Source organism: Stenella coeruleoalba, assembly GCF_951394435.1.
Source record: "Stenella coeruleoalba genome assembly, chromosome: 15".
NCBI classification, from domain to species: domain Eukaryota; kingdom Metazoa; phylum Chordata; class Mammalia; order Artiodactyla; family Delphinidae; genus Stenella; species Stenella coeruleoalba.
The window spans coordinates 42,391,006-42,416,503 of NC_137161.1; the positions used below are offsets into that span (position 1 = coordinate 42,391,006).

Here is a 25,498-nt window from a genome sequence, read left to right on the forward strand (position 1 = left end):
TGCAATAAATATAGTATATGAAGCGTCTAGTAGCCTTAGTGCTTTGTTGCCAAAGGTACAATAGGAAGCAAGTTACAGACCCTAATTACTATTTAGAGACATTGATGAATACTATAACAGAGGGCCAATTAAATGGACATTTTGGGATCACTCCTTATTAGTAGGTGCTGGGAAGAGAAATGAATAAAACAGTATTTATCTTCACAGTGCTCATACCCTGATAAGGGAAACAAACACAGATACAGCTATGTTACAGTGTGATGAGGAGAATAATAAACAGGTGAATAGGCAAAGGGACTCAATATGCAAAGATGTGATCACTCTATATAGTACCCAGAGGTGAAAAGGATGGAAATGGGTTTTGGGGGGAAGATTTTGCATGGCTTTCTGCTCCATATAAAGACTTTTGTGACAAGTAGTATCACAACATAGTCTAAAGAATAAAGGGCACAAATGGAATTCTCATACATTTCTGGTGGCACTATAAAATGGAATAAACTCTTCAGAACACTGTTTTTTCAGGAACTAGTAAAGCTAAACATGTGTGTTGCCTGTTACTTAACAGTCTCACTCCTGTGTTTATACCCAAGTGATATGAGTACATATGTCCATCAAAAGACATGTACAAGAATGTTTTTAGCAATGTTATTCATTTAGCCCCAAACTGAAACATATTCCAACAATGGAAGAATATACGTCAGTGAGAAAGAATGGACAATTGATGCATGTGGTGACTAGGATTAATCTTACAGAAAACAAGTATAAATAGTAAGATACAAAATAGCACACACTGTATATTCTGTTTATATGGGCTGGGTACATATACTTGTCTCACAGGAGCCAGTGCAGGTCACATGGTCACAGGCAGGAATTGAGGATCCTTTTACAGAAGTAGAGACAACTTGGAACAATGATACATCTCCCCCAGGGACAGACCCAAAGAGCCCAAACACGTCTGCTTCACCTTCGCGCCTGTAACCTCTGGCTCTGGAATTTTTTTTTTTTTAATTCAACAGTTAAATATCCTTAGCATAAAATCTTTCATTAAAATGATGCAAAGTGGACAGATTTCAATTTCTTTTCTTAGCACTTAAATGTTCTAGACACCACAGGGGAGAGGAGGAGAACCCAGGGGGTGCAAAAGTAAAACTATTCCTAGATAATCAGCCTTGGAGTAATCAAGAGCTAGCTGAATTCTCTCCTGACTTTTGCTATATTTAGTAGGTGTTTTATGAGAATGGTTGAGCTGTTAGGTGACCCCCATCCCTGTGTGCTCACATTACTAAAGTTTTATTATGCTCTCTTGATAGAAGAATGAAAGTACAAGCAGTGTTTTAATTTTCTAGGAATCCTCAAGATGGGAAATATCTATATAATAAAGGGAAATTGGATGCAACCCCTGCAACCCAGAAATTATTTAAAATTTCAAAACAGCCAGGTTGTATCCATTGATGTTCAGTGTATTTATAAGCTAAAAATTAATTATACTAGTCAGTTCAAAGAAAAGTTTTTTGCCTACATTATCTGGATATTTCTCATAAAATACTTGATATAATTTTGATGATTTGCAAAATGACATCTTCACCCTCCACTTTGGTTCAAAACTGTTGTCTGCCTCTCCAGGCATGATCAAAGCCTGGTTTCTGAAATGTTTGCCTTTTTAAACCAGGAATAAAGCTATGGTCATGCATATCACATTTATTTTTCAATCACTGTTCTTAACAGGACAAAAGAATGATTCAATGAAGAATGAAATAAACATTGAGGCAGAGTCCCAGAGCTCATATATGGAAACAGAAGGTATTGAAACCAGAATATATTGTTATCTGAGAATGACGTGAAACTGTGGATCATGACTTCTATATATACTGGTGTGTATGAGTGGGGTGCGTGTATGCTTTCAGCAGTGATCACTAGACAGTGGCGGTAGTGTTCTGCTTTGTATGCCCGTTGAAACTTGGAGGGGAAAAAAGAACTTGGTGCTTTAGTCACTGTTTTCTCAATGATTCCAACTAAAACATCCCTGAGTATCCTTCTGTCTCATTCTATTTAGAGCTTTCATTGAACCAAGAAGATATCACGATCTTGGAGCAGCAAGAAGTGATTCCACTAACAGATGACCAAGAAGGAAAAGAAGGTGAAAAAGGTAGGACTGCCCTTAAATTAACCCATCAAGTATAAGAGTTTCTTTGGATTCCTGCCTAGAATTCAACCATCAGGGTTATCCTCATGAAACTGCAGTCTGTCAAGGGGCAAAATGAACATTTCTTTAATTCTAAACCTACTTTTGAAAGTAGAATAAAATCCAGAAGTAGCAAAAGAAGATACTTGTAACAGTTTTTCATCCTTTCAAAGAATATGAAGATGTTTTTATTATTCATTTTGATTCGATTTTTAAAAATCACAGTTTTGAGAAAGCCTCTAAGAAATAGAAATTATGGACTAGACAGATAAAAGTCCTAGAAAATCTGAAATGGCTTTAAAACAAATAGATTAACCATTTTGTATTGATTTCATTCTGTCATCCTTCATATGGTAGTGACGAAGGAAGCAATTTGTGTAAAATAAGCACATTATATGAACCTTCTAAATTATGTTTGTCCACTAATATTAGGGTACAATTATATTGAATACTGTTTAAAAAAATAAGTAAGCATTATAATGATTTCAGAGGACATAAGAAGAATGAACACTTGGTAAATTTTAAAGCAGCCTTTGGGGCAAGAAGTCAATATATTAAAGGTAAACATTTTTAAAAGTCTTTAAAAAATTATCAAAGAAATTTATTATTTATTAAAGAACTTAAAGAATTTCATTTTTCAATATAAAGCAATCTCTTAAAAGGAGGTAAAATGTGAAATAAAAAAGGAGATCATTTATCTCTTCTGCTGTATCATAAATCATACTGGTCTTAAAATGTGTTTGCAAAGTAGTTATAGAGTAATAACTTGACAGGCCTTGTTCACAGAACACAGTGATCAATTTTGTTTTCAAATGAAAACACAGACATGATCTCAATTGTAAAATCAGGTCAATAGTAAGTACAGCTTCCAAATTGTGAACTCTTTTTGGCAGCTACGTTGATACAGTTTAATTACTAAGTCATGTTAGTGATTCTGACATCCTGTTTTAATTTCCACTGCATTTAGAGCACAATATTCTTCTATATCTATGCCTCTAATGACCTTTTCTCTAATTGTAAATCCTAGTTCAGCTTCATGACACCATGTTCCTGGCAAGTCAAGTAAATGGTATATTTGGAGAATTTTATGTCTGACGATGATAATAGAAAATTGATACAACCCTTACTTGAAATACAGATACATGGCCTTGCTCCTTTGTCACTGACCACCAGTTCATATTCCCCTCTCACAGTGAAGCCAAACAAACTGAAACATCAGAGTTTTGAGCAGAGAAAGGTTTATCAAGGGCCGTGAATGGGTGGCTCTTGTTCAAAACATTCCAAACTCCCTGAAGGGTTTCAGCAAAGCATTTTTAAAGGCCAGAGAGGGAGGGGCGTCCAAGGGTCTGTGATCAGCTGCTGCACAATTCTCTGATTGGTTGATGGTGAGGTAACAGGGCAGTGTGTCGCAGGAGTTAACATTATCAGTCCTTAGGCTCCAGAAGGTCTGGGGGCTACATACTCATGATCAGCAAGTAGTTAATTTCTTCCCTTAGGTGGTGGTTTTTAGCATCTGAAAAAGTAAGGAAATATGCATGAGATAGTCTTATCTGGGTACTTCAGAGTTGAGCTACAGAGGAGGATATGGGGAGGGGTCTGTTCCAGGAAGTCCCCTTAGGGTCTTGCTTGGTTATACATTCAGTTGTACTTGTAAAATATTAAATAGAGAATATTGCATCTGCCTGCTTAATTTCTCTATAGCAGAAATTATTTACTTTGTACGTTGTGCCTCAGGACATGCAAATGAGGAACATCAAACAACTGGTACATTGTCCTCTTTTTAACTTGACCTACAAGGGAAAAAGCTCGTGTTCAGCACACGTTGACTTGTCATCCTTCTCCCAGTGGCTTCTCCAGCATGTAGGACTCCTCTAGTTACTGAAGAGTTCAATTCTCCCTCGTAGGGATGCCAATCCTCGTCTGCAAATGGAGAAATGGCATGTGGGAAAGAAGTAAGATCAAATTCCGCTACTTGTAGCAACTTTTTTTTTAATTAATTAATTTATTTATTTGTTTTATTGGCTGCGTTGGGTCTTCATTGCTGCGCGCAGGCCCTCTCTAGCTGCAGCCAGTGAGGGCTACTCTTCGTTGCGGTGCACTGGCTTCCCATTGCGGTGGCTTCTCCCGCTGTGGGGCACGGGCTCCAGGTGCGTGGGCTTCAGTAGTTGTGGCTCGTGGGCTCCAGAGCACAGGCTCAGCAGCTGAGGTACACAAGCTCAGTTGCTCCGTGGTATGTGGGCTCCTCCCGGACCGGGGCTTGAACACGTGTGCCCCGCACTAGCAGGAGGACTCCTAACCACTGCACCACCAGGGAAGCCTCTTGCTTGTAGCAACTTTGAAGTTGAATTTCTTTGTTTAAAATTTGACTTTTCACTGTCGGAGAGTAATAATGCTTATGGGCTTGAATTAACTGAGTTTTCCCTTCTTTACCAGAGATAATTAACTTGGCCCTGCCTTGAATATTTCTGTTTAAATTCGAAATAACTTAAAATTAACCACCTTTATCATCTTATTCGTTGCTTCAAAGTAAGAGTTAAAAGCTATTCTCTTACATATAAAGAAAGTAACCAAAGAAAAAGGGAGCAATGTAGATTTGGGGTGCACTGCAGCAGCCCTGCCCCCCACTGACAAGCTGGATGACCTGGGGCAGATTATTTAATCTTTCAATGCCTCAGTTTCCTCATCTGTAAGAGGGTGATGACAGATATGCTTGTGATGAAACTTTAATGAGTAAAGTGATGTAAAGCAATTCCAACCATACCTGACACATAGAAAGCACACCTTAAGTGTTTAGTACTTATCATAATTGGATAAATTGATGACAAAATCAAGAGAATCCACATGTGGAGTTCCCCAAGTCCATTCCTAACTATTTTGAAGCCATAAAAATTTCATATAGTCTACATTATCCTTCAGCAGCAAATTGTTCTGCCCATTTTGTTTTCAGTACCATCTCCTGCAGGCTGTTTCAACATGTGTATTTAATACAGAAAGATAGAACAATTAATGAAAGGTGAGGTGGGAGACATTTCTGTATATTGAGAAAATTTTTTTTTTGGTTAAGATTTCAATCTTCTGTTTGAGAAATGCTGATTCAACCATAATTTTTATTTTTAAAAGAAGATGCCATTGATTTATTGATTTTAGATCCACAGAATAAAAGTAGTCATTGAATGTTCTTTTCTTTTGTTTCCTATAGTTACTGAAGAGTTTTGTTTGAAAATATTTTGAGAACATAGCTCCAGGGTTTGTGTATATTCACAGTGTCTCTTGGTGGAAAGTTGCATACACGCATTAAGAGCTACTCTTATCTGCAAAAAAAAACCCAAAAAACAAATGAGTACTCTGTTAAATTTGTAGGAATATTCTTTACAGCCTTAGAAATATTGGTTCTCTTTTGAGAATCTTTCTAAGGAGACAGAAAGTGGTTCCTTTCAAAAAATTCCAGACCAGGAAAAATGTATAACCTTTTTGTCTCATTTCACAGCATTCTATATAAGATCAGAAAATGTAGATAATCTTTAGGATATGTCTTCGATGGCTCCCAGGTGTATGGGCACAGATGTTGTAACATTAAGTTTGGAAGTTAGCTCTACCAAAATATGGGTTTTGAAGAGAAGAGAAAATATTCAGCAGAAGTTCATGCTGATAAAATTACACAATAGCACAATGGACATTTCCCTAGGAGACGTGAAATACAGAAATTTCAGCAGGCATAAAGTGCACATAGGGCAGCTTTTCTCATATAGCCACATTGCCTCTTCCTAAATGAGTCCGGTTTTATGCTTTCCCAGCAGGATCTGCAGCACATAGGAAACCCAGTAAAATAACATCATTTAGGTTAGTAACCAAATAGGAAAGTAATCTTACAGGTGATCGCCTCTAAAAAGATCTCATGGTTTAGCATAAAATATGACTTTAGCCAGCATTAAAATGTTTTTTCTGAAGATTTCTATTTCTAGTGGAATTTAGAAATAGTTCATATAAAATCTTAACTAGATCAACATTGTATCATTATTATATCACATAATTTTAACTTATGTTTCTTAGAAATATATTGGACTTCCCAAGTGTTATACAGAATGCATGCATTCCAATTATTTTTCTTGGATCCAGCAATAAGTATAATATGGAATAAAAATCCTTTATCTTGGGCTGATCAAAATGTTGATGGAGATTTAAAGTATATTATGGTATAAGGTCTTCTTGGAAAAAGATGGATATTGACAGGCATGCAAGTAGGAAGTGAAGTGTAAATCAGCAACAAGTATAAATTATCACGTCCTTTGGCTCATGTTTTGGCCTCTGACGAGCAGGACCATGAGACTAAGTGTGCAGAGAACCATGGCTTCTTGCTCTGGCTATGTGGTTTCTGGCAATTCTTTACCTTTTATAAATTCCAGTTTCTGGGGTAGTAAAATGAGGGGCATGAACTCAATAATGCAGGGATGAGACTGTCCGATTTTATAAACTTTCTTGGAAGGCCAGCTCTGAAGAACCACATTCTTGATGAAACAAGGGGTGATGAGATGGGAGCCAGTGGTCATCAATACACTGAGAAAGCTGAAACTGTAGGTTTTACTCAGTTTTATTCATTGTATCCTATTGATAAAAATGCGGAGGGACTCTAGACCAGACAAAAAGATCAGCCAGACTAACTTCTTTTATTTCAGGACTTAACCAATAATTGGACAGCTAGTGATTCCCGGAAGATACTTTAAATGGGATAAACGTGCCCTTTAGCTCAAATTAGGTTGACCCACAAACTCTGCTCAGAACCAGGCTAGATTTACATCACCCATCTTTTTTAGTCCACATGAGAAACTTCTTTTCTTGTAGTTCCTCTGGTCACTGTTTTCATCTTTCAGTGAACACAGAGTGAACCACTTTCTCTTCTGCTCCTACTAATCAAATCCCTTAGGGTTTTATTTTGTCTTCAAGACACCACTACACAGCCCTTGGTGTTTTCCATTATTGATGGGATTCTTACATCACTGACACAGCCCTTTCCCCTCTACTTGAAAATCAGCCTCCACACCAGCAATGCAGCAACAACACAAACACACGTTCAGGCTTTCATACTCCAGTCTGTGTGCTTTGCTATGGAGAATCATGATTCAGGCACAGTTTTGATTCATGCAAAATATTATATGAACTTTCATCTTGATTAATTAACTTACTGGAACTTTATATATTCTGAAATCTTATCTTGTATATCATATACTGTTATGTGATATAATAATGATACAATGTTGATCTAGTTAAGATTTTATATGAAATATTTCTGAATTCCACTAGAAATAAAAATCTTCAGAAAAAATATTTTAATGCTGGCTAAAGTCATATTTTATGCTAAAACGTGAGATCTTTTTAGAGGAGATCACCTATAAGATTACTTTCCTATTTGGTTATTATCTAAATCATGTTATTTTACTGGATTTCATATGTGTTTATCTTATCTTGTATCTTATCTTTTCAAATGAAGTCAACTTTAGTAATCCTGCATAATTCACATTGGCAGCACGATAATTTAGGTGTTTTAGGGCAGCTTCATTTTCCAATGATTTTTTCTGTTATCAGTCTTTTTTCCTAATCATATTTTGTAGCTGGAATTTGTCAGCCAAAATTTTATTTTAGAATATAAGATAAATTAATAATGCTGGTGCCTGTTCAGCTTTTGTGAATATTTTTGTGTTTAATGAAATTCTTTGTATTCGTTAAATACACTGAATGTAAAAACTATGAAGTTTTAAGCTAAATTATTTGTCTTCTGCATATCTCTATGTATGTAATATATACATGTAAAACCAGTTCATTCAAATTCCACTGTATAAGAAGTAAAGATAGAATGTTTCATTCACATTTAACATTTTTTTAAATTTATTTTTAAAGTATGAATTTTCTTCAGGTTTCTCCCTCAAATAAAAGTGTAACTGACCTATAATTTTAAAGTTAAAAAATAGAAAAGTAAAAAGCATATTCACTGCAACAATAATAATTTTGGTTCCCATAATGCAATATTGTGTAAATTTAGATTAAACATGTGTAAACCTCATATGTGGCTTCTCAAGAAAGTATACTTGGCCTCTTGAATGTGGCCAAGTCCCCAGCAGGCTATCAACATCTTGTCTTTTAAGATTTAGAAAAACTTTCCCTGAACCTCCATTTTACATGTCAGGGAGGAAGTACCACAAATCCAAGTAATATGTGTAGGCTCAAGTGGACATTAGGATAAAAATTTGTAATCCTTCGTCTATCCCTGTCTGGGGAATTTTGAGAGACCATCTCTACTAATTCTCTAGCATCCAGCTTTGTTTCTGGATCCCTTTTTCTTTTCATTTTTTATTTTTAACTTTGTATCAAGCCTAGGTTGTCTGGTTTTCCCCCAAGACCTATAACCTTGTGGCTTATCAAAGTAATTTCCAAAGATAAAACAGATCTCTTCCTTAAGTGGAATTCTATCTCTAGGTGTTGAACTTTTTATTTCTGTCTGCTACATCAGAGTTCTGCAACTCTTTGTGCATGAAGTACCTTAATTCTTTTTTTTTTCTCAAAACAACTTTTTATTGAAGTATAGTTGATGTACAATGTTGTATAAGTTTCAGGTATACAGCTAAGTGATACAGATATATATGTATATACTCTTTTTCAGATTCTTTTCCATTATAGGTTATTATAAGATATTGAATATAGTTCCCTGAACTATACAGTAGGACCTTGTTTTTTATTTTATATATAGTGGTGTGTATGTGTTAATCCCAAACTCCTAATTTATCCCTCCCTCCCCTTTCCTCTTGGGTAAGCGTAAATTTGTTTTCTGTGTCTGTGAGTCTCTTTCTTTTTTGTAAATAAGTTTGTTTGTATCATTTTTTTTAGATTCCACATATTAGTGATATCATTTGATATTTGGCTTTATCTGACTTACTTCACTTAGTAGGTCCATCCATGTTGCTGTAAATGGCATTATTTCTTTCTTTTTTATGGCTGAGTAGTATTCCATTGTGTGTGTGTGTGTGTGTGTGTGTGTGTGTGTGTGTGTGTGTATATATAACAAATCTTCTTTATCCATTCATCTGTCAGTGGATCCATTCATTCTTTCTGTCAATGGATCCATTCTGTCATTCATTCTGTCAATGGATCCATTCAAATCTGCTTTATCCATTCATCTGTCAATGGATATTGGGGTTGTTTCCATGTCTTGGCTGTTGTAAGTAGTGCTGCTATGAATACGGGTGCATGTATCTTTTCATTTTAGAGTTTTCGTCTTTTACAGATATATGCCCAGGAGTGGGATTGCTGGATCATATGGTAACTCTATTTTTAGTTTTTGAAGGAACCTCTACTATTCTCCATAGTGGCTGCATCAATTTACATTCCCACCAACAGTGTAGGAGGGTTCCCTTTTCTCCACACCCTCTCCAGCATTTATTATCTGTAGACTTTTTGATGTTGGCCTGTCTGACAGGTGTGAGATAATACCTCATTGTAGCTTTGATTTGCATTTCTCTAATAATTAGTGATGTTGAGCATCTTTTCATGTGCCTTTTGGCCATCTGTATGTCTTCTCTGGAGAAATGTCTATTTAGGTCTTCTCCCCATTTTTTGATTGGATTGTTTGTTTTTTTTCCGTTGAGATGTATGAGCTATTTGCATATTTTGGAAATAAGTCCCTTGCCAGTCGTATCATTTGCAAATATTTTCTCCCAGTCTGTACGTTGTCTTTTTGTTATGTTTATGGTTTCCTTTGCTGTGCAAAAGCTTTTAATTAGGTCCTTTTTGTTTATTTTTGTTTTTATTTCCATTACTCTAGGAGATGGATCCAAAAAAATATTGCTGTGATTTATGTCAAAGAGTGCTCTACCTATGTTTTCCTCTAGGAGTTTTATAACATCCATTCTTACATTTAGGTCTTTAATCCATTTTGGGTTTATTTTCCTACGTGGTATTAGAGAATGTTCTAATTTCATTCTTTTACATGTAGCTGTACGGTTTTCCCAACACCACTTATTGAAGAGACCATCTTTTCCCCGTTGCATATTCTTGCCTCCTTTGTCGTAGATTAATTGACTGTAAGTTCATGGGTTTATTTCTAGGCTTTCTATCCTGTTCCATTGATCTATGTGTCTGTTTTTGTGCCATTATCATGCTGTTTTGATGACTGTAGCTTTGTAGTATAGTCTGAAGTCAGGGAGCCTGATTCCTCCAGTTCCATTTTCTTTCTCAAGATTGCTTTAGCTATTCAGGGTCTTTTGTGTTTCCATACAAATTTTTAAAATTTTTGTTCTGGTTCTGTGAAAAATGCCATTGGTATTTTGATACGGATTGCATTAAATCTGTAGATTGCCCTGGATAGTATGGTCATTTTAACAATATTGATTCTTCCAGTCCAAGAACTGGAAGTACCTTAATTCTTATCACAACTAATGAAAAGAGTAGTTTTTTATTTGCATCTAAACATTATTTTACATATACTATACTTAAATAGTCCAGAAAATTAGCCTCCTCGAAAAACAGTGAGTATAATTGTTAATGTTTGGTGACACATTCATTATATCTGCCCTCTTCTCCAAGATATTAAATAATGCTAAACTGTAATTTTCAGAAAGATGAAATCATGACTCATGATCTTCCATAAATACGTGTAAAAGATTTTATTTAAATTATTAATTAATAAGGGGACCAGTAAGATGTAAAACTGGTTCAAAAAAGAATAATATATATACGTATATCCAAATGTATATGTATATCTCCATAATACACATACAGTCAGGAATACCAAGTATATCCATACATATACACATACACCCACGATTCAGGGATACTGACATTTGAAAGACTGGTTAATATCATATAGGACAGTAAAATGTATTCTTTCTTCTCCACCAAACAGAATACATTTACACTGCTATGAAGAAGTCTCATTTTCATTATGATAAGTTCTCTACAAGGTAACTTCTACCCCTACAGATTTGTAAAACAGTATAGTTGTAGAAAGTCAAAGGAGTAACACCGTTATAGATTCAGATCATCTTCAATTCTCTGCCCTGCGAACACCAGATGCCTTGGCCTTCCCAGACTCTCAGCTCAGTCTCCTCCACTCAGGGAGTCTGCTGGGTTGTGCACTGTGGCCTGGAAAGTCTCTCCAGACAGTCAGTGGGGACAACCACAAGGCTCACCTCACTTCCTGACTCTCAGGCATCACTGAGACTTACCAAATTTTAATATCAATTGGTACTTTTATTCTCCATGACAATGGAAAAATATTAGCATACTTAAATTTAATGTGCCTCATCCCAATAAATGCCACTATTGCAATATATTTTAATTCTAAGTGTATCTTAACTCCCATAATACATTATTCTTATTATAATCATAATTGATTTGTACCATCACTATTCATTTAGACTTATCCAATAATTACCATTTACCTCACTTATAATTCCTTCCTTCATCTTTGACCATCTGGGATCAATATCCTTCCACCTGAAGAACACAAAAAGGCCACTAGGTAACAGAACTAACAAATGCAGGTCTAATCTATAAATTGACTGGGGTGGATAGTTAGGGATTGTAATAATATGGATGTGTAAATATGTTCATTTACACATTTTGTTGTAAAGACCAAAATATTGTCAACCCAAATTTTAACACAGAACCTTAAAGTCAGATATTATTTGGAGTATCTGCTTTCAAAGACCACAGAAGTTCATCATCTACTTACATAAAGGATTTTTTAAAATAGCCACAAAATATTATGTCATATATATTGGATAAAGTATTTACTGTACCTGGGTTTAGACTTAACCACTTCGCTCAACTCATCAGATGAAGGAACTTCCGGACCCTATTGACTGTACAAAAGGTACATCCATTCTGATTTGAATTTCAAATATAAAGTGCTACTTTTCTTTCTGCTTTAGAAAGAAACTCAATTTCTTTTCATTACTCTTTATACGTCAGGTGCCTTCATTTCAGCACAGTATGTAAAGAACAGGTGGTATAAGGAGTACTTTGAATGTTAATTATTTTTTTCATTGATTTCACTGTGAGGATTTACCTTTCAATGTGTTTTTATAATCAAGATAGAAACAGGGAGCTTGGTGCTTGAAGGTTTCACTACATTCATTTTATGGCATCTGCTGCAATGATTTTAAAAAAGAAAAAGGAAAAAAAGGAGGTAGGTGTTTTAACAATAGCAAGGGGTTTGGGTTGATTGTATGTGATCGCTTTATTTCATTATGAATCTTCAAAAGAAATGTTGAGATGAATCAGTCATGTTTCTAACCAATAAATATCACTCGTAGTTAGAGCTTACATTTTTGACATAGAAGCACGTCTGTTCACTTTTCAGAAATGTCATAATTTATTAGTCTCAGATTTTATTTGAAACTAATAGAAAAAAACTACAGAGAAATAGGAATGAAAGAGAAAAAACTGCATATTTCTTCTTAAACACATATGTCAAAGGAGAATGTTTACTTCCATGTATCGTATTTAGCTTATTTCTCAAATACACACAAAGTTTAGTTCACCCATCCTTCATTTTTCTTATAATATTGAGCATAATTCATAAAATAATATTTAGGAGGTGTGTAGTTCATAATATATTAAGACATGTAAGTTCAACAGAAAGGAACACTTATCAAAATTAACATAGTCATTTCATACTATTACATTACTCATTTTTCCCATTAACAAAATATATATTATAGACAGCCTTAAGCAATCAGAAAGCAAAATTTGCACAAAATGTAGAAATTATATATAATTAATGGATAATAATAGACAAGATAAATACAGATATAATGTGTGTGTGTGTGTGTGTGTAAGTGAGAGAGAGAGAGAGCCAGCAAGCGCCTGAGATGTGAAGGTGCTATGTTGCTGGCATTGAGGATGGAATAAGGAGGCCATGGAAGACAAGGAATACAGGCAGCCTCTAAAAACGGGAATATGTAAGGAAATGGCTTCTTCCCAGATCCTCCAGAAGGAAGGTAATTCTGCTGACACCTTGATTTTAGCCCCATAAGACCCATTTCAGACTTCCGGCCTCCAGAATTGTAATAAATTTGTGTTATGTTAAGACACAGGCTATGGTAATTTGTTGCAACAGGAATAGGGAACTAATAAATTAACCCTCAACATGGTTTCTCCAAACCATGTTGAAAAATTTAGGCTTTTCTTAAATAGATCCCCAGAGAAAGGAGAGACTCCAATATCTTCCCATGCTCAAGTTGGGAATTACCATAAAGTTGTCCCTCCTTCTATAATCTATGCTGAATTAGGCAGCATTTTTATTATCGTGACCCATCCCTTTTTTTTAAATTTTAGAATTTTATTTATTTTTTTATACAGCAGGTTCTTATTAGTTATCTATTTTATACAGATTAGTATATACATGTCAATCCCAATCTCCCAATTCATCACGCCACCACCCCCACCACCCCCTGCCACTTTCCCCGCTTCGTGTCCATACGTTTGTTCTCTATATCTGTGCCTCTATTTCTGCCCTGCAAGCTGGTTCATCTGTACCATTTTTCTAGGGACCCATCCCTTTTTAATGTCAGTCTCTGTTGGTTGCACAACTGGAATTTAATTCTGGTAAATCTAATTACTGCCTCCACAGTAAGTGCCAGTAGAATAGTTATGCATCTCTAGGAGATTAAAAGAAAAGGAATTAAAGGCAGTAAGAAAATGAAGAAAGGAAGGAGAGGAAAGGAAGGAAGGAACGAGAAAAAAAGAAGTAAAAGAGATAGGAAGAAAGGAGGGAGAGAAGGAAAAAGGGTAGAAGGAAGGGAAAAGGCTGGTTTCTACTTTCTGGCCTGGGAAAAACAATAATTTAAGTAAATATCCAACCAATACTTTTTGGAAATGGAAGAGATATAAAATTCATGTCCAACAAATGTCTCCCTGACTAATATCACAAAATGTGAATAGAGAAATTCTTGACCCTAATCCTTGCTCAGGTGTTATTCTAGCACAATGGCTCTCAAACTTAGGTGTATATAAGAATTAAAGTGTTCATTAAAACACAGATTTCTGGACCCTACGGCCAGAGATTTGGATACAGGAGGTCTTGGTGGGCTTGTGACCTGCACTTCCATCAAGCTCCTAGGTAATGGTGATGCTGCTGGTCTGTGGACCACATTTTGAATGGCACCACTACTGTAGTATTTTGCATCCAAAGTTAGACAATTCTTTTTGAAAAATCCCTTAAACCTTTGCCTCTGCCTTCTTTTTGTTGGAGAGTGGGATGTTTAAACATGGCAAAGATGATGGATGGATGGATGGATAGACAGACAGACAGGTGATACAGAACATACTCCTCAGTAGATCCGAATCACCAGGATGCCTCGTTAAAGGGTAGATTGCTGGACCCTATACCTCAAGTTCAGATTCAGTAGGTCTGTGGCCACGGGCAAGCAGGAGATTGCATTTTTAACAAGTTCCCAGATGATGTTGAGGCTGCTGGTCCAGGTACCATATTTTGAGAACACTGGCAAAGCCCTTGTTCATTATCCACACTGGCTGTCTCACATCAGGCACTGAGAGAGGAAAGGGTCTCTTAGCATCATCCTGGACTCCCAGACCTGCAGCTGGGATACTGGACAGATGGGGACCTCTTCCCAACTCAGACCCCTGTTTGTCTGAGATCAGCTGCCTGTAAGCCGCTCTTCCCACCTGTGCCCTCCTTGTGGTCACCGATACAGTGCATCTTTCCCCCAGGGCGGGTCTAGGAGGCCATGTGGAAGAGGGAGCACAGAGACTGCATGCCCAGGTTAGGAAGGTGAGGAAGAGGACTCTGTCCATTGGGAAGCAGACCCGGGGCACACCAAGAGCATCCAGAGAATACATTTGAATTGTGCGTCTGAAAAATGTGTTCCTGATTTTGATGAAAAGGGAATAATGAAGAAAATAAAAACATTTCGCCATTAGTTTAGTAGTTTTACCCACCTTCAGATACGGAATCAAGACAAAGAAACACGAAAGAGAATGGCATTCCATCTGTAAAGTTTGGGGAAAAAAATAGGATTGGGGGCAGAAACTGCCGCTCAACTTATAGGAGTTACTGTACACAAAGTAAAAATAAACTTTGATTTAGCGGTCCCCTTTCTGATTTGTCAGTTTGTCTTCCATAATCTAACATTTTCTCAGCTGAATTTGAGGGGATTCGTTACTTTTTAAAAAATTAAAGGAGAAACTGAACAGGGCTTTTAGAGCAATGCACATAAGCTGTTTGCCATATTGAATCAACACCTGGGGCACTGATTTGGAAACTCAATGCAGTCTGCTCACCTGGATTGCCAAGTATAACAGAACAACTGTCTGGCTGACAGAATCAGAGAGGACGCGCTTTGCCAGGGCTGCATCTTTGAGGACCACAGATAACCTGGAGAGAAGTCCAGAGGTTGGGCTGAAACCTACTTCCCATTTAGGAGCATCTCTTTTCTCTCCTTTCCACAAAGTACCTGTGATTTCTAATTAGAAACCCTTTGCTAAACCAAGCTGACCTAATTCCCCTTTCTCCCTCAAAAAATGCATCCCTTTTTTTGGTGTTGCTGTTTGGCTTTGTTTATTCGCTAAGCACTGCCTAGTTGCTTAGTCCTCTAAGCCTGTTTGGCCTTCCTTCCCCAACATTCCAAGCAGTAATAGCCTCATTGACCCAGTAATTAAAGAAATCCTGTACCTTTCCACTCTGGCTAGCTGCCCTCTTTCTTTTCGTCTATTGTTCTTTTAGCAACACCACCAGCAGATGGTTAGAGATTTTTTTCACCGTTTCAATAGCTTTATATTTTTCCCATCTCATCAAGCATATCTCAGCCAAATGTAATTAGCTTAAGGCTTTTGAGTCCTCATGGGAGATCAGTTAAAGACCTGAGCGATTTCAATAAAGAGCTTGAAAAGGAATCCTGGAAGGGGAGGCATAACCACAGGAGAGCCGTTATTCTTTAGAAGCAAAGACCTCTCTCCTCTTCCCCATCTCTCCTTCTTTTGGCATGTTAAGTTTCCAGAATATTCATGAGGCCTCCAGGACTTTGGAGCTCTGTTGGGACCATTATTGGGTGGGTGGTATATCTGAGCTCTCTTCCTAGAGGTCAGTGTTTGGTTCCTTTTAATGGATTTCAATCAAGGAGCGCTTTGGGGTAGCCCTTAAGTTACTCCTAAATGGCAAACTGTTTGTTTGCTAAATCTCTTAGCCTTTTCATTCAGTTTTTTATCCTCTGGTTGTTGGAAACTGGCTGGTAAGCCTTCTTTGTAGTTCTGAGCATTTGATATGAAGGCTAAATTAATTAACTGCAATGCAGATTTGCACCCTGCCTTTGAGTGATACTGAACCCCCTTTATTTCTGAATGGCCACATGTACCACTGCAGTTGATCCCACAGCCCAAGCTCTTTCCCCCCATACTTGGGAGAAAGCAAGTTTTGGGGACCAAATTAAACTCAGTTTTTACTTAAATGGAGTGAAGTAGCACTTAAGCTAAGCGTGTGAAGCACAGATTTTTCGTGGGCTGCTAGGAGAGGGGCATGGGCTCCTCCTTGAATTGTGTGATGTGTACTTTCCCCAAGCACTCAACTGGGAGTCTCCAAGCCTCAGGTGTCGGGTGGTAGGATGATTAACTGTGGTCTCATGACAGTTTCTCATTACCAAGATTTGGGTAAAAGGGAGTTATTCTTTGTAAATCCATTGCCATCTTTTTCACATAAAAGGAACTAATGCCAACATTTGATTAGAATGACTTTTTTTTAGTCTCAGGTGGACTAATTAGCTTTTTTTTTTTTTTTTAGTAGTGATGCATAGCTACGGACATGTGCCTATAAGGAAGATTTTCTGTGTATGCCACATCTATAGAGGGCATGACAATCACGACTTAGGGGAAAATTCCTTTGAAAACATGGGAAGTGTGTTCCGAGCAGTGTTATACCATTGAGTAGGCTTACAAGGCAGACCCCAAACACTTATAAATGGACTTACTGTTGTCATCAAAATAGGACATAACATTTAAAGTAAAAATGGACTTACAAAAAGGATGTAAGCAGGGGAGAGGTTTTCTGAAGGTAGACAAATAGGAACTTGGTCTCTTACAGAAGCTTTTCATAAATGTTAGTTTTGCATAGAAGAATGAAAACTTAATTACAGTAAAGCTGCACTGTCATTGCCTAGAATACAACACGCCCAAGAAACTAGACTATCCCAGCCAGGGGCACAGTTCTGGTTCATGAAACTGATTGTACGGGTGAAAAATGAGTAAGAAAAAGAGAAAAGGAAAGGAAATTGCTGGCAAGACCTTCATTTTATAACAAGATACAGAGAGATACAAGGATGGTCAGCAAACTTGATGTGCAGAAAATATGCAGAAATGCTCTTCTGTAGCATCTTATACAACAGCGTGGTCATTAGCCAGAGTGCTGGGGGCGGGATAACTTTGGTCCATTCCATTCTCCAAATAGCTGATGCTTAATCAGAAAACTTTGAAGCCAGCCTCTTTATTTTAGAAATTTCCAAAATGATGATATTCATTTTCCTCCATTTTGAAGTTATAGAAATTAAGGGTGTGCAGAGTTAGTGCCCCTGGGGGTCACACATGCAGTTGGGGGTGCCAGGACCAACGTTTGTTGTCTAAGTTGTGGCCCAGCCTTCTCTCCACCTCACCTTTCCTCTATGAGCTGCTGTTGGGGAGGAGGAAATTCCCCCTCTAACCCTCTTGAGTTCTTGTGGCTGGACTAATAATAAAATTGACACAAGACACAGTAACAGGAAAAAAGAGACAAATCCTAATTTGTGTGCTTGGAGATCTCATAGAAAGTACCTAAGACGTGGCCAAAGCAGGCAGCTTTTATGTATATATGTGTGTGTATATATATATATATATATATATATATATATATATTTATAAATTTATTTCTTTATTTATGTTTGGCTGCATTCGGTTTTCATTGGTGCGTGCGGGCTTTCTCTAGTTGTGGCGAGCGGGGGCTACTCTTTGTTGTGGTGCGCGGGCTTCTCATTGCGATGGCTTCTCTGTTGCGGAGCACGGGCTCTAGGCGCACAGGCTTCAGCAGTTATGACTCGCGGGTTCTAGAACGCAGGCTCAGTAGCTGTGGCACACGGGCTTAGTTGCTCTGCGGCACGTGGGATCTTCCCAGACCAGGTATTGAACCTGTGTCCCCTGCATTGGCAGGTGGATTCTTAACCACTGTGCTGCCGGGGAAGTCCCAGCTTTTATATTTTTTTTTAGACAAAGAAACAATACATTTGAGAGGAATTGACAGGACAAAGAAATTTAGGTTTGGGCGCTTAATTAGTAAGGAATTTAAGCAAAGTTTGGCCTTGAGGTAATAAATTAAAGAAGTAACAAGGTTTGTTTATACAGGCTTCTCTGCCCGAAGTTCCCTATCTCTGGCAATAAGGGTGTCTGTCCTTCTACCTCCACATGCAGGGAATATACCTTTCATATGAGAGATTTATTTCCTGCTATCAGGGAGACAGAGAGGAGGGTCAAAGTGGCCCTCTTGGACTGGCCGTTTCTTAGTAACTTTAAATCAAAATAATCAATATGCCATTGAGGCATATTTGAGGGTGGCCTCTCCTGGGCCCCAACACCGCTCTAAGGGGCTGTGGCTGATAGAGAATCATATTCCAGGAGGTGTCTGCTGCATTTCAACTTAACTCCTTTCTGAAATGGTAAAGTAATCCTACTGTCAATCTTGCAGTTGGAATTGATCCTGGAGGTCACCCAATTTAACCTCCTTTCCAGCAGACACTGTAACCTCTGCTACAGGACGCACCTGATGGAATGCTCACGCCCTTTCATAGCAGTTCTTCCATCCCCAGATGACTCTGAGTGTTCAGAAATGAATTTGATTTCCTCTTTGATTTCTTCATTGATCTCTTAGTTATTAAGTAGTGTATTGTTTAACCTCCATGTGTTTGTATTTTTTACAGATTTTTTCCTGTAATTGATATCTAGTCTCATAGTGTTGTGGTCGAAAAAGATACTTGATATGGTTTCAATTTTCTTAAATTTACCAAGGCTTGATTGGTGACCCAAGATATGATCTATCCTGGAGAATGTTCCATGAGCCCTTGAGAACAAAGTGTATTCTGTTGTTTTGGGATGGAATGTCCTATAAATATCAATTAAGTCCATCTTGTTTAATGTATCATTTAAAGCTTGTGTTTCCTTATTTATTTTCATTTTGGATGATCTATCCATTGGTAAAAGTGGGGTGTTAAAGTCCCCTACTATGATTGTGTTACTGTCGATTTCTCCTTTTATGGCTGTTAGCATTTGCCTTATGTATTGAGGTGCTCCTATGTTGGGTGCATAAATATTTACAATTGTTATATCTTCTTGGATTGATCCCTTGATCATTATGTAGTGTCCTTCTTTGTCTCCTGTAGTAGTCTTTATTTTAAAGTCTATTTTGTCTGATATGAGTATTGCTACTCCAGCTTTCTTTTGATTTCCATTTGCATGGAATATCTTTTTCCTTCCCCTCACTTTCAGTCTGTATGTGTCCCTAGGTCTGAAGTGGGTCTCTTGTAGACAGCATATATATGGGTCTTGTTCTTGTATCCATTCAGCCAGTCTATGTCTTTTGGTTAGAGTGAGGTGGATGGACCTAGAGACTGTCATACAGAGTTAAGGAAGTCGGAAAGAGAAAAACAAATGCTGTATGCTAACACATATATATGGAATCTAAAAAAAAGAAAATGGTTCTGAAGAACCTCGGGGCAGGACAGGAATAAAGATGCAGATGTAGAGAATGGACTTGAGGACAGAGAGGGAGGAAGGATAAGCTGGGACAAAGTGAGAGAGTGGCATGGACATACATACACTACCAAATGTAAAATAGTTAGTGGGAAGCAGCCGCATAGCACAGGGAGATCAGCTCGGGTGCTCTGTGACCACCTAGAGGGGTGGGCTAGGAAGGGTGGGAGGGAGACGCAAGAGGGAGGAGATGTGGGGATATATGTATACGTATAACTGATTCACTTTGTTATACAGCAGAAACTAACACAGCATTGTAAAGCAATTATACTCCAATAAAGGTGTTAGAAAGAAAGAAAAGGAAGGAAGTAAGGAAAGGAAAGAAGGAAGGAAGGAAGGAGAAGGGAAGGGAAGAGAAGAGAAGAGAAAAGAAAAGAAAAAAGCAAAAAGAAAAGAAAAGAAAAGAAAAGAAAAGAAAAAAGAAAAGAAAGAAATGAACTTGGCTTTCCTGTGGCTTCTGTTCATTCCTCCCAGTTCTGCCCTGCACAGGGAACTAAAGTGAGTCTGGCCCATATGGCAAGAACCCCTTGAGTATTTGAAGGCATTTTGCAGACCGACCTCCTGTGTCTTTTGTTAGTCACTTAATTCATTCCATATTTATTCCAGATACCTCTTGTCTTACAAGTTCTTCAAACCCTTCATCATCTTGGCTGTCGTCCCTCTAAGCAAGCTAGATTTTCCAACTTCTCTCTCAAAACATGGGTATAGGATTGCACACAGTGATCCCGACCTTCATTTGTCAAATCAAAAGCTAGAGATTTATTTTTAAAAGAAATTCCTTCAAGCCCTGGCAACTCTGCGTATGTATATCTCCCTGGGTGATGAAATATCCCAGCCTGATTCTGCAGCCTGACTCTCTGTGCTTATAGGCAGGCTCTTCTCTGATGAGCCAGGAACAAGTTATCTATCCTAGACTTGGTTTTCCCAACTGCAAATGGAGCTAACAATAGCACCTACCTCAGAGGATAGTTTATAAGGATCATATGATTTCATATGTGTAAAGTTCTAGCAATAGTGCCAGGCACATAGTAAACCCTTAATAGTCTTAATATTATTATTGTTATCATTGTTCTGAACAATGATACTCCCATACTCCAAGCCAAGGAGAATCCTCACATTTTTGTAATGAACAGTGAGAAATCTGAGAACTACAGGAACGTGGGATCAAACGTTACCATCCTCCTTATAATGACTTGGCTAATCTGCTCCCTTGGTTGCTACAAGCATGATGTGGGACCACAAGGGCGCCCTGAGAGGCGTGCAGCTACTTTCATCCTCCAAATGTGCCCCAGCTAGAAGTCCAGTAGTTTTCCTGTAGCTGCTGACACCTTTGTTAGTAAGAGACCTAATGAAAGGGATGCAGCCGATCTAGAAATACACCCTGCAGCCCTTGGCTTCTGGCAGATGTGCTGTGTCATGCGAATACATCTGTCTCAGCTGCTTCTGTCCCCAGGCAGAAATGAAGGGGCCATGCAAACAGCTCCAAAATCTGGTAAAAATGGGCCAGCAAACTTAAGGAATAAAACATTCATGAAGGGAGATCTCTGTGCTCCCAGTGACATTATTTTTACTCAGCCACCAAAGAATAAACTCTGCAGTTTATATAACACAACTGTAGAGTCATGGTGGACATTTGTATAGAAACATGGCAAAGTGGGGAAACAGCATGGAAACCACGATCCCTCAGCTTGTAGCTTTAAAGTTTTGGAATGTATCTTGAATTCCACTTCCTTATTCATGTTCCTTGTTCGGGGGGTTTATATTTACTAGAACTTCTTCCAGCTGTTGCCATTGGAATCACACATATTATCAAGCAGGAGACAGAAATATCCCCCACCTCACTCTGTATCGTTCCCTCCAGCGCCCATCCTATAAAGCAACTCAAAAGCCCCAAAGGAGCCACATTCTCGGGAGTACTGAATTGAGGACAAACAGAAATGTGGACTCTGGCAAATCAGTAACTGTAAGGAATTGCCGAAAGACACAGTGGTAACTTTTTTTTTTTTTTTGTGGTATGCGGGCCTCTCACTGCCGTGGCCTCTCCCGCTGCGGAGCACAGGCTCAGGTTACGCAGGCTCAGCGGCCATGGCTCACGGGCCCAGCCGCTCCGCGGCATGTGGGATCTTCCCGGACCGGGGCACAAACCCGTGTCCCCTGCATCGGCAGGCGGACTCCCAACCACTGCGCCACCAGGGAAGCCCCCACAGTGGTAACTTTTTAATCCTTCTAGGTCATTCCTGATGGGTTGGATCTTAGACTATAATGGCAGAAGTCCAGTTTTTTCCCCCTGCTGTACTTGATTTTAAGTTGCCAGGGTTGAGGTCCTTGCTTAATATTAGCTACATTCTCATCGGTGTCTTTATTAAGATTATTAATGATTAGGAAAGTCTCACCTTAGAAAAAGACAAGAGAGAGAGAGAAAGAGAACCAGATGAGCTTGTGATGTAGGTGCATTTGGGTCACCTAGGCAACACCACACAGCCTAACTGCAGAGAGCTGACCTTCACAGTTCCTTCTCTGAAGGGCTCCCACAGGACCAGCATCTCGTGACATTTGTGCTGGCTACAGAGTCCCACCGGCACTCACCTCTTATCTCAGCATATGCCAATGATCACAGCCACCAAGACCAGGGGACAGAATATAAAAGAATGGTCCTTTGTCTTCTTACCATTTTATCTTATTTTCCCTTGAGAATTTATATTCTGTACCAACCACATTGTAACGATACAAGCAGTTCTAGAAAATGGGGAAATATAGCACTATGATATCACGACCTTATTATATCAAACTGTTTTGGGCTTTAGTCTCTTTAAAGTGTGTATTCGGCTGCCAGAAGGTTTCTGAAAGCTCTTGTGGGCAGCTCATCCGCATGTCTCCCAGGCGTGCTGCTCCTGGGTTACGGTCCTTGGGGTTTTTAAGAGCTTAGGGTATGAGAATCATGTCAGGAGACTTAGCACCCCCTCCATCTTTCACAGGGATAGACCAGCAGCCCCTGGCCATCACTTTTCCTCAATCACACTTTGGCCCCTGTGAATCCAGATTACTCATGATTTAGATTCTGGTAAATTAGTAACTGGAATAAAGACTGGGACTGTACCCTCTTAACACACAGTTGTATAGGCTCTTATCAAAACCAAGACCTTTTTCTCTAATTGTCAGTCTCTCTTTTCAAAACTAAGCCAGTCCTTTTCAAATGGCAGAAAGGCACTTCAAGTTCCCCAAGCTTCCCCAAACAAAATGAACCCATTAGGCTTGGCACTTTGAGTATCTTACCCTAAGTGGGAAACAGGATGAGTTGGGTGGACGCGGGCTGGGGCTGTGTTGGGGGAGCAGAGATGTTTGGCGTCACTGAAAGTGCCATGAACTGGGACTCTGAAAGAAGTGTGTCTGAATCCGGATTCTGGCGGTCTGCTCCCTCTTGAGCAGGGAGGGCTGTGAGACCCAACACTGAGGATGTGACACCCGCTTATTGAAGGTCTGTCAGAATTTACCAACCGGATGAAATGGTACCCGCTGTGTATGATCAGAGTTTGCAAGGCCAAAACAATAACCACTGTCCCAGAATTAGCCATACTATTTGGCAGAAACTGGCTTCTGCCTGACGCTCTCTGATGTAGATACAAAGTCCTAATTGTCCAGAGTTGAACCATAAGTTGAAATACCAGCAGATTCCAGTGGTTCTGAGTGGTGCAAGTTGTTCCGAGGTGCAGAGTATGAGTCTAGGTCTTCCTGGGAGCAGATGCTAAAATAAGATTTATTAAGGGAATTGCCTGTGTGAGAGCAAAGGAGGCGGGGGGACTGCTGAAGGTGGGGAGAGCCCTGAGACCACATGTAAGGGTGACCCCTGAGAGAAGGACATACGGAAGGAAGGTTGGGGGGTGTGCAGTGGAGGAAAGTTTTGTCAAAGCACCTGGGATTCCCTGAAGCAAATTCAGCCAAGAATGACTTGCCTTAGTTCCCCTGGGTCATTGGCTAAGAGCACAAGCCTGCAGGAAGCATGGCCTCAGGACAAATGCAATGATGGATTCCAGAGCCCAACAGCTGGGGCCCCAGTCCATGGTCAGTTACTGCACTCCCTGTAACTTCAGGTTTGCAAGGTACATTCCCCTGGCTGCCACGTGGATTCCTAAAAACTCAGGACTAAATAAACTACCCAATAAATTAGTTAAGCACACAATGTGCGTGTGCAGTTAATTCACAAAAACAAGCCCATTTGTCTCCTCAATTGATTATAAAATGTATGAAACAAGATTTCAGCATCCAAAATGACTGAAATGTCTTTCAGAACAATTGCCTTGGCAAGTCGTGTGCTGTTATGGAGCGCTCTGAAGTCAACCCTAATTGTAGTCACGTGGGCAAGTTTACTCAATACTCACGGTCCCTACCCCACTCTGTATGACTGTGGCAAGAAAAGCAAGACCCAGGCTTTGCAGAGAATTCCTCCCTGAGACACCCCAGGGCAGCCCCACATACCAAACTTACCCCGCATGGACGCGAAGGAACAAAGGTCAGAAGAGTCCTGGAGCAGCCCCTCACTTTACACCCTTCTTTTTCCCTCACTTTCCTCACACTCCACATAGAATGTGGGGAGCTTCTGTTCCCTCTTCTCTGACCCCAAGTTCCCAAAGGAGTTCTCAGCTTTGCTCAGGGCAGTTTCTCCTCTGTGTGTTCTGTCCCTCTGACATGGGGCTAGAAATGTTTGTGGAAACAGCAGCCCAATTCACTGCCCCTATAGTTAGGAAGCACTTTGCTTACATTCCAGTGTTTTGATGCCAATGATCCCTCCCCTTTGGACACAAGAACATCAGAATTATTGGATTCTCTATGTTATTGTCTTGGTACCTCATTCTGGAACCTGCTCTCAGCAGCCCATGCTCTTAGTAGCCAAGTGACCTTTGACCATCAGAGATCTGGAGACCATATTCATGTTCTCAGGTCACCAGAGGTCATGCTTAGAGTGTGCAAGAAAGCTAGTGGTGCCTATGGAAATGCTCTTGGGAGCAAAATATGCCAGATACTTTGTATCACCTACATGCTTTATCATCTTTGCACCTTTGGAGAACGTCATGCATGCCTGGTTGTATCAAAAGTGTAATAGCATCCACAGAATAGGAAATTAAAAGGGAGTGTAAAAACTTTACTTCCAGATCATAACTGATACATTTTGAATTGAATGCAGTTACCTGTGTATGACCTTTTTTTAATGCTCAACCATATTTCTAACATAATTTAAATTTTAGCAGTATGGGTTTTCCCCTGTATTGTCAAGTTGAGTTAAATGGGGAACAATAGTGTTATTAATGGTTTTCACATGGACAGCAGTATAGTAAAATGCATCCCTGGTCATTCCTCTGCTCTGAAGACTATATTCATGGCTATTATATACTTAAACTCCAGTTGTTCTAAGAAACATACATTTTACCATGAACATTAAGCTGAGCTTGCTGGCTTCTGTGTTCTCTGCCTTTGGTGATAGTAGATGTCAGTAATCTCAGATCATTGGTAGATGGTATGCTTACTGGGTCAGTGATGATGTATTTTGAA

The 25,498-nt window shown here is 39.0% G+C and overlaps 1 protein-coding gene across 1 annotated transcript in view; it reads left to right on the plus strand.

Annotated features, from left to right (window-relative positions):
• Positions 1-25,498, plus strand: part of MACROD2 (mono-ADP ribosylhydrolase 2) — a gene marked incomplete at its 3' end in the record, with an annotated part of 1,984,281 nt that overhangs the window by 1,901,473 nt on the left and 57,310 nt on the right. The window contains 2 exon segments of the mRNA XM_079943661.1: positions 1,726-1,800; positions 2,054-2,146. Coding sequence (XP_079799787.1) covers positions 1,726-1,800; positions 2,054-2,146 — 168 coding nt within the window.